A 16,248-nucleotide genomic window follows, 5' to 3' on the forward strand; every position below is an offset into this window, starting at 1 on the left:
CTTCCAGCAGAGTTGGGAAGCGGCTTCTGGCTCCCTGAGATCCAGCCACAGCTTTTGAGAGGCGGGAGATGGGCTTTGGGAAGCAGGAGATGGGCTTTGGGAGGCAGGAGATGGGCTTTGGGAGGGTTGGTGGAGCGTTTTCCTTCCTGAGCCTGTCTGTGATAAAACGTTCTGGTTTGTCACCCGAGGTGTCATTGCTGGGAGCAAACCTGTGCCACTGCCCGCTGCGGTGAGCTCAGAGCATGTTGCTACGGGCCAGCCCCAGGCAGTTTCTGGAGCACCACCTTCTCTTTGTGGAGAACGCAGAGCAGCAGCACCCGGCTCAGAAATCGCTCCCGAATCCATTCATGACTGAGGAATCCCCCGCCCCAGCCGAGCCAGACCTGCCATCCTCCAACCTCACCAACGTGACGGACTGTGGCGAGGAGATCCTGCTCTATGGGGACACTGAGAAGATCATCATCGGAGTGGTGCTCTCCATCATCATCCTCATGACCATCGCCGGCAACGGTCTGGTCATCATCTCCGTCTGCATCGTGAAGAAGCTCCGCCAGCCCTCCAACTACCTGGTGGTGTCCCTTGCAGCCGCTGACCTGTCGGTGGCCTTTGCTGTCATGCCCTTCGTGACTATCACAGACCTGGTAGGGGGAGAGTGGCTCTTTGGGAAGGTCTTTTGCAATGTGTTTATCGCCATGGACGTGATGTGTTGCACAGCCTCCATCATGACCTTGTGCATCATCAGCGTGGACAGGTAAGGGAGGACGAGGCGCTTGCCACGTATTCAGGTGGGGTTGAATATAAGGGTGAAGGTTGTGGGCCAACAGAATCATGTTCCTGCTTGGATCAAAGCTTCTGTGTGTGTTTTCCAGGCACACAGGGTGATCGGGGGCTTTCTGTATGCCTTAGGTGTCTCTGTCCCTTTGGAAGAGCTGGGCTTAAGGTGCTTTCTCAAGTAACTTCTCTAAGTTACTTGCTTAGTCCTTCCCCTCTAGGCAGCTTCTTGACGTTGTTCTTCCTTTTCCTGAGGGACAGAGATGATAGACCCATGACCTGACCTTCTCCATGCAAGAAGGCTGGACAATAAAAACATTCAAGAAAACAAAACAAGCAACCCCCCCCCCCCCCCCCCCCCACACACACACACACATGCAGTTCCAAAATACAGATTATAGGGCTTCTGGAGCCCATTCCTATGGGTTGCTCTGCTCCCTTGTGCCTTGGCTAAGGATGTCAGCATCTCCCCCCAACCCCATCCCAAATCGCTGAATCCCCCCCCTGTAGCCCAACACATGAGTTTGTGAGGGTTTGCTGGTTTCAACTTCCACACCTAGGGTCAGGAGGGAAGGGCTAAGCCCATCTGGCAAACTGGCAAGACTCGGGCAAGTCAGCATCCCCGTGGGTCTAATTATAGCAGCCAGCGTCATTAGGGACACTGCGCTGATGAGCCGGTGGGCTGGATGCAGATCTGACGCGCGGGCTGGCGTGCTCTGGAGCTTCACACTGCTGAGCCGGGCTGCTTTGTGAGAAGCAGCTCAGGGAAGGGAGAGAGCTGGCAAGACACATGCCTTTCAGCTACACCACCTCCCTGGCCACCCTCCCCAGGTGTGAAACCGGGCGACAAAGCAGAAGGCACAGAGAAAAACCTGCTGCTGAGGAGTGATGTATCCCCCCAGCAAGCCAACAGCCGCTCCTGCTCCAAAGCCCTCACCCCTCCCCTACAGCTGCTGCTCCCCCATGAGCTGCCCTTAGCTCCATGGCCCCCATTAGCACCCTCCCACCCCCCAAGATGCTGCTCCCCCATGAGCTGCCCTTAGTTCCATGACCCCGATCAGCTTGGCGTTGGTGATTAGGGCATGAAATCACCCCCAGGCCACACGGCTCCCAGGTCCATCTCTGCTCTGAACTTGCTTTGTTTTAATTAAAAGCCTGCTCATAAAAATAGCAAGTGCATTCAAGGCTGCCAGGAGTCTGTTAAGAGAGAGGTAAAAACGCAGTACTGAAACCTGTCAGTGCTTCCTCCTTGTGAGTGAGGAGCAGGGATGCAGCTACAGGCTGATCACATCGGCTTTGCCTCAGAAAATGTCCTTTCCCCTTTTTCCATTCCCCTTTCCCTTCGAACACAGACAGGACAGACCTCTCACAAAAGCCACAGATGTTTATTCCCCTTGTTCATCACGTCTCTCTCGTCCCATCCCACCACTCAGGTGGGCAGACCGAAACTCAAGGGCATGGTGCAGGCGGGTGCCTCTGGTTGATAACGTTGGCTTCTCTTTCCCTCCTGGAAGGGGACTGGGAAGGAGGTTTCCAGGGAGGTGTGGACACCTGCAGAGGGGGGGTACACACATGCCAAGGCCAAATCCTGGCAGTACTGAGAGCCTCAGGGAAGGCAGCGGGCAGGAAGCTGCTCTGTGAATGATGAACAGGAGTTGCATCTGTGTAACTGTAACCCCTGGGTGAAATGGGAGCAGCCCCCAAGGCTGCTTTGAGCTGCATGCACTGGTCATGCAGCCAAGTACAGTCTCTCTTAACCAGGTGATGCTGGATGTGGGTACACTACTTCTACCTCCAGAAAAAACCCACTTCTCTGGGGGACCATCTCTTCCCCGTTCACCCAGACAGGCTTGGTGGGGCTCCAAGGAGCCCAGGACTGGGGCAGCATTAGGCTCTTGCTGCAAAACTGAGGTGCAAGGTGGGAAATCCATCCCACACCAGAGAGACCAGGTCCCATGGCCTGTCTCACACAGCTCTCAAGCCCCTACCCAGCTCTGCCACAACATCTCCAGGTGCTGGCAGAGAAAGCCCTACCATCCTTCTTGGATGCTGGGGAGGGAAGGGGAGCTGTAGCAGAAGGCGTGACAGAGGGAGAAGGTTGCTGAGTGCTTTTACACAACAACTTGACCTTTCTGTGCTTCAGACCTCTCAGCAGGGTGATGGAGGAAAACCTGTGATACAAGAGGCTGCCACAGAGCCTGAGTGGTGAGAGGGTGATTGCCTGAGGTGCATTTCGAGCCAGGGAAAAGGGGAAAGGTTGTAAACTGGGTGGCAGGAGGACTGCCAAGGCAGAAGTAAAGAGGTGGACAGTCCTCCTGGCTGTGTCACCTCAGCTCTAGGTGGGAGGAAAGGCATGCAGTGAGAGCAAGGGGCCTGAGGTGGGGACAGGAATAACTGGGATGCCCTCTGATGCATGGAGGAGGAGGAGGTGTCTGGCGTGCTGCTCCTCTCTACCCTCAGGGTCCCCAGGAATGGGCTGTGGGCTGTGTGGGTTCCCCTTGGGTGGTATCTTGAGCATTCTGTAAGTCATCCTTGCTCCACATCAACCCATTGTTCTTGCTGCTCCCACAAGGCAGTTGATGGAGGTGGATTGAGGGGAGCATGGATCCAGGAGCAGGGATCACCACATCCCCCCAGCCTTGAGATGGTTTCTGGTTTAGCTCCTGATAGAACCATCTCCAAAAGCACACTGTTCAGCTTCTGTACTGAAGGAAAGCAAAGCCAAGCACAAAGCTAAAGCAAAGGGATCACTGAGTTTTTAGAGAGCCTGAAACACCTGCTCCAAACGAGATGAGATGAGTTTTCATCTTGCTAAGGCGTTCACTGACTTTTCTACCAGTGACAATGGCAACCTGCTCCTCCTGCCCTGCCAGAAAGAAGAGGAACAGCACTGGTGCTTCTCAGAAATGGAAATCCCTTCTCTACTTCTGTGCTGAACGCTGACCTGGTCAGTGCTGTTTGGCAGCTGCCTGTTCCTGCCAAAGAGGAGGCTGCAATGCTGTGATGGCTGAAGTGTCCTCGTATTCTGGTTAGCCTAGATAGAAAAGCTGCTTGGTTTGCCCAAGATGAGGAGCACTATTAAAATGTAGGCTGCTATTATTGATTATTAATGCAGAGGACTTGTTAAAAGCCTCTTGATTGAAGCTGGTAGATCTAATCTTTTCTGAAGGGGAGAAGGGAGGGGGGTTGATTGATTTTCTTTTAAATCAAAGAAGAAAAATGCTAGAAACATCTGTCTTCCCCTTACATTTTTCTTATATAAAAGCCTGGCAATGTTAAAGATTCTTTATTGCTCCAAACCAAAAACAAAACAACAAAAAAAACCCTTATGGCTGTTCAGCTTTTGATGAAACTCTCCGTAAAGCTGCCAAGCAGCTGACAAAAGAAGCTCCCTGCATCCCACATATCACTTCAGGATTTCATAGTGGAGAAGAAAGTCTCCATCCATTTCCCAGGCAGCTACGCTGGCACTCTCCCTAAAAAAAAAAGAAAAAAGAAAAAAAGAAAGTGTTTTTTACCTGAAGTCAGATTATATGCTCCAAATCAACACATTTACATCAGCCTCAGCAAAAAGCACGACTCCCAAAAGAGTCAGTGGGATAAACCCCACACAGCATTTTGCAGGATTGCCTTTCCCATGTCCTTCATCCAAACATGTCCCAGGCCAGGTAGGTCCCTGTGCAGTATCTCCAGTGAGCTGGAAAGCATCCTTAGGATGCTCCCACCAGCCTTGACTTAAGGCATGGGCAAGTGAAGTCACAGGTAGCTTCAGGCTCCAGCTGCCCTGGCCATCCTCCACCTGGAGGTTTCCTCTCCTTCAGCAGGATGGGGCAGGCACAGCATCAACTTGGAAACCAGTATGGAGCTTAAATTTGGCTCAGAGGAGACATGGGATTGTGGCAAAAGACTGAAGTCTAGGAAACCCCCAATTCTGGGTTCATTTGGACTTGGCCAACCTGTGTGAGCAGAGTTTCCTCCTTTCTGAGTTTGCCAGCTGCAGAATGGAGACAGGGGCACCTTGGGGAGATTTTGCTTTTCTTTATTATTTAACCCCAGGCGTAAGGATCCAGTGATTACCACTGAGCGTGGAACACAGGTACTGAGACTGCTAATCCATGGGGTCAACGTGGAGCCCAGCCCGGGGCAGGTCTCCTACCCCACGCCCAGAGCTCAGTCTGCCCAGGCATCCATGGGAGTGAGGATGTGGGAAGAGTTTAATGCAGAAGAAACAAGTGGCTCCACAACCAGCTCTGCACAGTGGGGGGGTCCTGTGGAGCTGCACAAAACACCAGTAAATCACTGCTCCAGGAACTGGCTTTTGTTACCTGATTTACCACTAAACTTGAGTAGTAACAAGTAACACACACACATACACACCCCAGAAAATACAGAAAGAAAAGAGAAATCACAGAATCACAGGGGTTGGAAGGGACCTCCAGAGCTCATGGGGTCCAACCCCCCTGCCAAAGCAGCTCCCCAGCTCATATCGCACAGGGCGGCGTCCAGACGGGGCTGGAATATCTTGAGATATCCTTGAATATCTTGAATATCCTTGAGAGAAGGAAAAGGTGCCCAGGGCTCCCCCAGAGGCAGGAATCACAGAATCACAAAATCACAGAATTGTAGGGGTTGGAAGGGACCTCCAGAGATCAAACCCCCCTGCCAAAGCAGCTCCCCAGCTCTCATATTGCACAGGGCGGCGTCCAGACGGGGCTGGAATCTCTCCAGAGATGGAGACTCCACACCCCCTGGGCAGCCTGTCCCAGGGCTCTGGCACCCTCACTGGGGAAAAGTTCTTCCCCATGTTGGTGTGGAACTTCCTGTGCTCCAACTTGCAGCCATTGCCCTTTGTCCTGTCCCCACAGAGCACTGAAAAGGGGCTGCCCATTTCCCCCTGCAGTACCCAGAGCGAGAGGACTGGCTCTGCCTTTCCCCGTGTGCCTGCGCGGTGCCGCCTCCCGCACTGCTGGGAACGCTGCCCTATTTTGAGGGCTTCCCGCTCTCATCAAGGTTTATCAGCAAAGACCTCAAACCGGCCCCGTTTCCTCCAGCAGCACGAGGCACCCGCAGATGAAATGTGTCAGCTTTGCTGGCTTTTTAAATCTTGTCACTGTGCATTTTGCTTGGCTGGCGTGTAAATTCCTTGAAGTTTCAGCAAATCCCGAGTGGATCAGCTTCTAAAGAAAACCCAGTAAGAGCATAAGAAAGGCTATCACACCACACAGCATATATTAGTTTGCAAAGTTCTTGGCTTGGCTATATACAGAGAAGGGATTTTTTTTGGCTGCTGAATTTGGAGATGCAACAGCAGGGCGTGGTTTTCTCACAGCCTAGGGGGGCATCAAGTCTTCTCTGCCTCCAAAGCTCCTTCCTACAGCAGGAGAGATATTTGGCAGCATCCCTCCATCCTGCTCCCCACCAGTGTCTCTGAGCCCTGACCTTCCAGACAGGTTCATCACTGGAAGGAGTCAATGATATGTTTTGGGAGGTTAGCATCAAAACCAGCTCTGTTATCCATCTCCATCTCATCAGGTCTCCTGATTAGACACAGTCCCACAGGGTGATGGGGTTAAAAGCCCCTTTCTGAGAGACTGCGTTGCCTTTGCATCCGTGAATGTCATCCTTCACCTTGTACCACTGCTGGGCGTTCAAGCAGCATGGGTGGTCATCAAGAATTTGCCTTGTTTTTTCCAAGAAAATACAGAGGAAAACAGGAAAAGAATAAATACCTCAGTGGATTAATTCAAACCTGTTTTATCAGGGAGTCAGAGGAGAACACTTTGGGCTTCAAACTTGCTTAGCGGTCAGGAGGAGAGGAGGAATTGAATTGTTTTAAATTTTATTTCCCTCTTTTTCCAGCCTTGGAGGAGGATCTGGAGAAGGAAAATAACCAGGGAAGGGTAAAAAAAAATAATCTCCTTACACCTACAATGCTGCTGACTGCCAGAAAAAAAATAACAGCACAACAGAGGTGAAATTCACTGTGGGAATTTTTTTTGTTTTGACAGGAAAGCTGGTTCTTCCCTGGAAAAGCTTTCAGCAAAAAGTGTCCATACAGCTCCAGGCTAGCACAGCTTATATCCCAAACAGTGAGGAGCTGCTGTGGCCCTATCTAAAAACGCCTGGAAATTCCTGACAACAGGCAGGCCTGACTCAAAGGGGAATCAGCTTTTTAAAAGGACAGACAATGGCTGGACAAGGGGGATGGATTAAAGCTAAAGGAGGGAAAGTTTAGATTAGATATTGGGGGGAAGATTTTTACAGAGAGAGTGGTGAGGGACTGGAACAGGCTGCCCAGAGAGGGGGTGGATGCCCCATCCCTGGAGGTGTTCAAGGCCAGGTTGGATGTGGCGCTGGGCAGCCTTGTGTAGCTCCAGGCCTGGAGGTTGGTGTCCCTGCCTGTGGCAGGGAGGTTGGAGCTCTGTGATCCTTGGGGTCCCTTCCAACCCAGACCAGCCTGTGATTCTGTGAAAGGGGCTGTGATGTGACCGAAATCCACGCGACAGCCGGAGGCTTTGGCTGGCCTCACCGAGACTGAGTTTTTCAGTGGGAGAGCATTGGCTGGAGTGACCAACTCCCTATGGATTTCTTAGCTTACAGCCAGTAATTTACCAACTGACAGCTGATGCCATTTCCTAGCTACGTGAACACTCTCATCAAGGCTCAGTGGGGTTCAAAATTACACCCTGGAGCCCAATCGGGAGCTGATGGGTGATACAGTCTCCAGCTCCTTTCAGTCAAGCAAATAAGGTAATTCCTAACTCCAGGCATCAGGATTTGAGAATCTGTGGGTCAGCACATGCTTTTGGAATCTCTGACTCGGAACTCCTCTCATTTTTCTCCCCAGGGAGGACTGGCCACCAGTCCATCTTAGGAGCTACAGGCAGTGCAAGGGAGCAGACCGCTCCTGTTGTTTGCAACTGGAACCCACTCCTGTCTTGGTTTCTTGAGGTCGTCTCCACTAGACGTTGCAGAAACCTGCAGATTTGACCTAATATTGCAGTCTGGATGGAGAGGGGAGTGGTAGGGTTGCTGCTGACAGCCGTGTCTCCCATGGGTGCCAGTGCTGCAAGACGCAGACGTGCAGTCCATCAGCTGGGAGAAGGTGTGAGTCAACAGCTGTCAGACTTGCACTGCAGCCCATCACCTCCTCACTCTGCATTCTGTGCCCATCCGGATACATCCTTGAGTCTTTCCAAAGGCAAGATCGCTCCTTGCCCACACGACGTCTCAGGGACACCTCTGCTGCAAGTTGTCATTTCTTGACCCAAGTTCCTTGGATAAATAAGAGAGAAGGCTGTTCTCCTCCCCACTTCCCATTAAACACTGGTGTTAGTCTTCCCATTTTGTCTGGAGCCAGTTCTGATGCATCCCGGTGCAAGTACCACCCTGTGGATCACCCATCCCACTCCGGGGTGTTTCTCAGTACAAACATGTTCCAGTGGAAAACTGAGCCTTTTAAAAGCCTTTTTACTCCTGGGGAAAGCTGCAGAGCTCAGAGTGCGCTCGGTGGTTAAATGCCATCTCAGTGATGCATGGGGTGGTCACAAGAAAGCAGTGGGGAACAATCAAAACAGGGTGTTTAGGCAAGACAGCTGAAGGGGTGTGCAATGCCTTTCACAGGAAATAGTGCAGCTGAGCATCCTTGGGAACATTTTAATCCGGGGAATTCATTTCTTGTGTCCTCCCCTCCAGGGCCCAAACCCTCCTGTGGCAGAGCAGTAACAGCTGATCAGGAGAGAAGCCCACCCACCTGCTTTCACACCTTGCAGCCCTCCTAACCCTGTGCACCTTTGCTTTGCTCCAGGTATCTGGGGATCACCCGGCCGCTGACGTACCCCGTGAGACAGAACGGGAAGCTGATGGCCAAGATGGTCTTCATTGTCTGGCTCCTGTCTGCCTCTATCACCCTCCCTCCTCTTTTTGGCTGGGCCAAGAACGTCACCGTGGAAAGAGTCTGTCTCATCAGCCAGGACTTTGGGTACACGGTCTACTCTACGGGGGTCGCCTTCTACATCCCCATGGCCGTCATGCTCGTCATGTACAGCCGGATCTACAAGGCTGCCAAGGTCAGTGCCGAGAAGCACCGCTTCATGAACTTCCCCAAGCATTACGAGGAGGAGGGTGTCTACTGCCTGGAGGCCTCCAGCCGGAGCCACCACAGCTCCAAGCGCACCAAGGCAGTGGAGGAGTGTGCCACCCTCTCCAAACTGCTCCGGCAAGACCGAAAGAATATCTCCATCTTCAAACGGGAGCAGAAAGCAGCCAGGACCCTTGGCATCATCGTGGGGGCCTTCACGTTTTGCTGGCTCCCCTTCTTCCTGATGTCCACGGCTCGGCCTTTCATCTGCGGCATCCGCTGCAGCTGCATGCCCCTGAGGCTGGAGAGGACTCTGCTCTGGCTGGGATACACCAACTCCCTCATCAACCCTTTGATTTATGCTTTCTTTAACCGAGACTTGAGGACTACTTTCTGGAACCTCCTGAGGTGCAGGTACAGGAACATCAACAGGAGGCTCTCGGCCGCCAGCATGCACGAGGCTCTGAAAGCCACAGAGAGGCACGAATGCATCCTGTAGAGCCCTGGCCTCTCACTCAGTGCCTGACCAACGAACTCCTGCCTCTCCATTTCAGGTTCCTCACTTCTCTTGCCTCTCGGGGCTGGCAGAAACCACACGTGCCGTTGTTCCCCCTCCAGACATCGCCACTGAGAGTGACGCCCTTTCCCCTCACCGCAGGAGGACCTGTATTTCTCCTCACCTTGGGAAGAAGTGGGTCCTCATCACATCCCAGGTGGGAGCTGAGCAACCATCAGCAAGACTGGGGGGGGGGTTCAAGTTCTACCACCGACTGTGGGCAAGTCACACCACCTTTCCGTGCCTCGGTTTCCCCATGTGTTAAAAACAAAAAAAGAACAGAAAGGAAAGAAACTCTCCCAATCAAACAAAAAAGAAAACCTAAAAACTTGATAAGACTGTGGCTCTCCACCTTCAAAAAGGGCTCTAAGGTCTGTGGAGAGCACAGAATGTACTATGTAAAGATGATACTGGCTGCACTTCTCTATTGAATATGACAGCAGCTATAGGCTCCATTGTAGATCCAAGCACTCATGCCATCCCAGCTTACAGAAACTCTTTCCAGTGATGTAATTGCATTTTACACACTGAGCTCGTGTCCAGGTTTGCACGCCAGAGCAGTCATCCCAAGGACCCTGCTTCCCCTCACACCGTAGCACTGCAGCAGGCAACAGAGGCTTGCAGGACGCAACACAGATGAACATGGAGTTTCCTTTATGGTTGGATAGGGAAGTCCAATGGGCTCCTCATCAGGGCAATGGCCAGTGAGCAGTTGTGTTTGCGGGGTTGTACTGTACTTCATCCTCAGACAAGTGGTGTGTGTGTCCATACTCCGTGGCTAATCGACTCCCTAACAGCACGCTTTGGCTGACAACAGGAGAAGTAGATCATTTCTCTGACAGCTTTACAGTGCTTCAGTACAATGTCCAGCAAGCTTGAAAAAATACACTAAATAATGATGTATCCTTTTTTTTTTTTTTTTTAGAAAAGAGGAAAAAAAAAAGGCCAAAAAAAAAAAAAAAAGCATTCTGGTTTCCTTGTTTCCTTGTTTTGGTGTAGATGGGTCAGTACAACTTTAAAGCACCTCTCTCCTTTTATGTAATGGTGGGACTTGTCTTCCTGCAATCACCTTTGCTCCTGACCAGGCTTGTTGCAGCAACCCTGCTTTGCAGCCCCATAAACCTTTGCCTGTTTGTTAATGACATCTGCTCCATGGGGGGTCTGTTGTTTGGGTGTCTGCTGTCTGGGTTTTCTTGTTAAAGCCTGAAAAGGCTGTTGGAAAAGGGGTTTCTATCCCTCCCTGCATTACAGATTTTCTTTTCAAGCAAGAATTGCGGTAGCCTCATCTCTTGCAGCATCACAAAGTAGGATGCCTCCATAAGTTGGTTTTTGGCTGTTGGGCTGACTGCTGCCATGGTTTGGCTTAGTAATTGAGATTTCTCCTGTGAAATCTCTTGTGCCCTCACTTCCTGTTTTTTAATAGACATTTATCTCCTATTTCTTTTTATGCTGGTTTTTTCTTGTAATGCCCAACAGGGTCTCCAGTTTAGACTGGCAATTTACAGCAGGGAAACTGGCTCAAGCCTACTGGGAATGTCCCAAGGGACCAATAGGTTGGGCACAGGACCAGCAATGTGTCCAGATGTTCTCCAAGCTCCTCACAGCTGGAGTCAGAATTGCACATAGGAGTGGCAGAGGTTGTTGTAGCTGTCGTATGGGTCTCCAGTGGAAAATGCTTCAAGATCAGTCAGCAAAGAGCTTTGAAGGAAGATGAGGCTAGGAGGAATCCTAAGGGTTTAGCTGGAGCTTTACCTGCAGTCCCAGCCAAGAGCTCTTTGGAGAGTAGTGAGTGATTCCATTAGGATGGTTAACAGACATGTGTCCATCTATCCATCTCCCATGGTTTGCTACCTACAGTCGTATGTTGGTGTTGGGTTTGCACAAGGCTGGGTGAGCCCTCCCTGCCCCGTGACAGGCCCATGGTGTCTGCTGAAGGCAGATCATTGAAGGCTTTGCAGCCACATGGCATCCCTAGCCCATAAAGTCACTACTCCCTCTTTACTGCACACATTCACCTTGGTGCACGTGTTGCTCACCACCCTTCCCCAGCGTGGCTGCGACTTCTCATGCCGCTTCTATTTTCCAGCCAATACAATTAGGTCCCCACACACCACATCTCTAGGGCATGATCTGACTGCCCATCTCAAAACAACTCCTTTCCTCCCAGAAAACACTTTGGGCCATCATCTCCTCTGTCACAACATTTTAGCAGCAGCAGCTGGTTGCTGGCTCTGCCCTGCCACATGGACGTGAAGCTGCTTCAGGGTCTGATTTCCTCCCTGGGCTCCCCCAGCTCCTTCGCTGCCATGGAGCTCACAGTGCCCTTTTTGACTGAGCTGTCTGGATTAAAACTGACCAGCTCCCAATTCAGGCTGTCTCATCAGGACATGAAGGCCCCAAGACAGCCCATTTCTTGTCCTGCACATAACCAGTTCGTCCTGCTGCAGTACATTTATATGCCTAAGGTCATAGTGGCATGGGTTTACTTATTTTCTGTATTAGGCATTCTGAAACTAACTGGAAAATTCATAATCTTGTTTAATTCCATTTAAAAAACCCTTATTCTGATGATATTTCTAGCACTGCTCAGAAGTATTCTGTACAAGAGCTATGAAACAGTGTTGGGGGGCAGGGGCTGCGGGGGCTGGGGGGTGGTGGTGGTTTATGAAGTAATATGGATACTCTATTTTCTGGTTTGATGTTTCTTCCAGAGGAAAAAAGAGTAGGAGAAAGAATGATTCTGGATGATAAAACCCCCCAAATCTCTATGCACGGGACCAAGAAAAAAGGTTCCTTTGTCTTAAAAAAATCAATCTTTTGTTTGTCTTGGAATTGAATGTTTTGTTTCACCCTAGGCTTATCAGATTACTTTTTCTCCCCTTATATTTTCATTTGAAGCTGCAATCATGTTTTAAAAAGCAAAGCTTCATTTCCAGCAACAAGTTTGCACCCAAAACAACTTCGGCACGATAGTTTCCTGGACAGAAAACATTTTGCTTCAGAAAACAATGAGAGATCTTGTGTGATTTTCTCTTGTAGTTATTGCCTCAAGCTGTGGGGCATCAGCCTAAACTCCTGCTTTTTAACTCCCCAAGATTAAAACACGTTTAGGTTAAGTAAAAAACCAGCACACCTCCAAAGACACCCAAGCTTCTTCCACACAAGAGCGAGCACTAACCATTTAGTTAAGCCAGTCAGGATCCTTATAGATGAGCTACTAAATCAGGCTGAAAATACTCTGTGCTGTTGGGTTTGGTTTTTTTTAATCACACAGGAACTGATGCATTTGGTATCTGCAGGGGGGGGATGAAAAAACCCCCACAGTTTAAAATAAATCTGAACCATTTTAATACTGATTTTAGTGTTCATGCACGTGCCTAACCAAGCTGTGTAAGAGTGAAGAGAAATTAGCTCTGTAAGACGCTGTATTTAGAGAAAGAAATAATCTGGGAACAGTATATAATTTAGGAGGAGAAGAGAAACTTTTGTGGGCAATGAGAGAGTCCCAGCAGACCAGCAGCAACACAGAGGAAAAGAATGAAGAGCCCCAGGCAGAGAAAATCGAAATAATTCAGGCATAAAACAAGTAACTCAAGTCAGCTCTTTATTCCACTCCACGTGCCAGGGAAATACATACAGAAACACAGGCAGAAGCGATCTGGAGAGAGAAGACAGGTTTGACAAACCCCTCTGGCTGCCCCAGCTGGGGTCTGGAAGCTTTTGATAATGATGCTGAGCAAAGCCAGGCAAGATCAGCTAGAGATGTAACGAAAAGCCAAAGGGGGTAAAAACCTGTGTGTCTCATCCCAAAGAGCGTGAAACCTCCCTGCTCTCTGAAGTCAGCACTTTGTGGATGGGCCTGGCTGACAGAGATGAGTGCTGGAGGTTTGCACAGACAGCTCAGTAAACCCACCGTGTTCTTCATCTCCACTCAGGTCCTACCATCTCCTGATGCCAATGTAATATTAAGGCAGCTGCCCCACGTCAGGCTGGAAGGTGATCTGGCCCAGGATCAAACCTGGAGCAGAGACCTGTGGTGGATTCTTACAGAGATAGACCAGCAAACCTGTTGTGGTATCGTCCCCTGTCCCAGCAATTTACTAAGCCAGAAGTGCTCTTGTAGAGTTTGACGGCCTCCAGTGGGTGCTTTTCTTCTACTTATGTTCTTTCTATAGGCATCCTTAGGCAATGAGTCCCACAGTTTCATTACTCTTCAAGTAAAGAATTATCTCCCTTCACTCATTCTGAACCTGCCATCTGCTGAGCTCATTAGCTGCTGATTAATCCTTGCATCAGGAAGGAGAATGAGTGATCGTCCTTATTCACTCTCTCCAGGTCAGAGATGGTTTTGTAGGCCTCTGCCATATTCTTCTCTTTGAAATATAAAGTCTAGGCAGCCCATGAGTCCTTCTCCAACAGTAAACACAAAGAGATACTTTGGGAAGAATATTAGAACAAGGAGAGTCTGGATCATATGCCTTCCCATCTTCCAGGCTTTAAACCATCTTTAGTTCAGGAAATTCCCTGCTTAGACATGGTTTCAGTGCAAGTCCCAGCGTAACCACCTGGTTTTTATACAGATGAATGCCAGTGTCTGGGATCAGATCACTCCAAGTAATGTTCCAGGCTGGGGCACTGCTCCTGGAGAGGAGAAAGCAAAGAGGAGGGCTAACTGTGGCCAACCACTGCCTTGAAGGGCATTACAGGGAAGACAAAGGGAGATTCACCCTGAGAAGTGGAGGAATCTTCTTATTTGGAGATAAGTGGGTCATTTTCCTTGTGGAAAATTATCTACCATTGAAGTTGCCTTTGTTTTCAGCATAATGTTGGGCCAGAGACCTCCAAGTTGTCCTTCCAACCTAATTATTCTATGAATAGGATGATTTGTCTGGTCTCACACTGGAACTCATGCTAAAATTAATCACCCATATTCTATGGCAAGACAATTTATGGATTTCCTACCTGCCACGTGAAAAAGCTCCTTCTACTTTGAACCTTCTCCTAGTAGCACTTAAGTTGAAAGTCTAATAAAACAAAGTCAACCACGGGACACTTTTCACCTGTGCTCCTCTATATGAAATGGTTTTCCTTTGATTTTTCACTGCCATCTTAATCTGGACTCATTTCACATTCACCATGCAAGCTCTTCAGTTTGCCCAGCTCTATGCCTTTTCTCCATCTTGGGCATCATTCAGACATAGAACTTAAGCAAACCCCCAAGAACACAAAATGAAAGGGAAAGCCACTGCTATAAAGCCACCTCATGGCCCATAATTAAGGCAACAGGTGGCTATTTCCAGCCTTCTCAGCAGCAGCAGCACACAAGGAAGGAAACAGACTGTTACATGCTTCAACTTTCTTTTAATGGCCACAAGATCTTTCACACAGAACATACATTTTGTAAAAAATACAAGAAGAAAGTGGGAGTTGAAAGATGTGGCTGTACAAATGTCTTATTCTGGGAAGAGCAGAATATAGCTTGCAAACAGAGAGTTTTCTCTAGTTCTCTCTGGTTACACCAACACTACCCTTTGGTGAACCTTGGGCTTGGTCCCCTGGTCATCTAGGTGGGCTCCCAGTTACAATACATGAAAACTCCCATCTGGGTTGTTTCAGATGTTTTCTATTTCAGATATCTGCTTCCCTGTCACAACATCATTAGAAATCTCTTTTTAAAAAATGGGATAAGGCAGCATCTCCTGCAGACAAAGAACTCTGGGAAACATCTTGCATAATGGAGCATGTGAGTCCAAGAGGTCTCAGGAAAGCAGCTGGCCCCAGCATATAAAGAAGAACTCATAGGTGATGCCAACTGGACCAGGGAAGGATTTGCTAGTGATGGACACGAACAGGGTTCTTTGGCAGGGGACATGGGAAAGGTGGAGGTGCAGCACAGTATGATGTCCCAGTCTGGGTGGAAGAAGAGCACTCTCTGCAGCCCACACTTAACAGGGGGTATGACATCCAGCCTGGTGGACAATGACATTCATAAACTTATTGGAGCCCCGTGTTCTTTAAATGCTGGAGGAAAGCATTGCTTGGGTGGGCAAGTAGCAAAAGCAGCCATCCTGGAGACATGGTCACAGGCAGAGCCAGGATATATCCCTATCCTTACACCTATAGCTGAGGCCCCATGCTAACCCTCCTGTGTTTCCTCACTAAAGCCCTGAGCCTTCTCCTCTCCAAGACAGCCACATCCCAGCCTATTTCAGAGATGCTCAGGCTCAGATCTGGGCAGCCCACACATCCTGTAAGCTTTCCTGCTCCTCCTGCCAACCACATGGACCTTGGACAGCAGCAGCAGGACTCGTCTGCCACTACACAACTTGCCAAATAGCTGCTCTAACGATTATAGAAGGCAAAATCTTTATAGGCTGCAATGCATGTGTGTGGTGCTAGTAGATAGCTGGGAACTTGCAAAGGACAATGAGAATTAACTCCTTCCAGGTGATGAGACAGGCTGTGTGCTTGTGAACTGTCAGCACAGGGCACGAGGACTTTGCCTGAAGCCTGTGATCTCTCTGAACACAGGCAATCCAAACACCAAATATACATTCTTAGATTGGGAAATGCCTCAGTCATTTAACTCACCTGAAGCCTGGGGCAGTGACTTGTATCACTTGCCTGGTGTGAACACATGCAGCAGAACTGCAGCCTAGAAAATGCATGGTATCCATGGCCTTGCCAGCACAACAGCCCATGGGGAAAGAGCTTGAAGAGCCACTTTGTGTCCAATCTGGGGCTCCCTCAGCTCTCAGAGCCAGGCCAGGGCATAGCATCCTCCTGACATAGTAGAGGAGTGCTGGGAAGGGTGCAGAGACCCTCTGACTCTTCAAAGCTG

General features: G+C 49.7%; 1 protein-coding gene across 1 annotated transcript; it reads left to right on the forward strand.

The window, feature by feature from the left end:
* Positions 1–242: 242 nt before the first annotated feature.
* Positions 243–9,350, forward strand: LOC311190758 (5-hydroxytryptamine receptor 7-like; the record flags this gene model as incomplete). The annotated part of the gene is made up of 2 exons (XM_084262781.1): positions 243–751; positions 8,579–9,350. 2 exons carry the CDS (start codon positions 243–245, stop codon positions 9,348–9,350), a joined length of 1,281 nt encoding a protein of 426 aa, XP_084118907.1.
* Between the last annotated feature and the right edge of the window lie 6,898 nt (positions 9,351–16,248).

Source organism: Gallinula chloropus (genome assembly GCF_964237585.1).
Source record: "Gallinula chloropus genome assembly, chromosome: 4".
NCBI lineage: Eukaryota > Metazoa > Chordata > Aves > Gruiformes > Rallidae > Gallinula > Gallinula chloropus.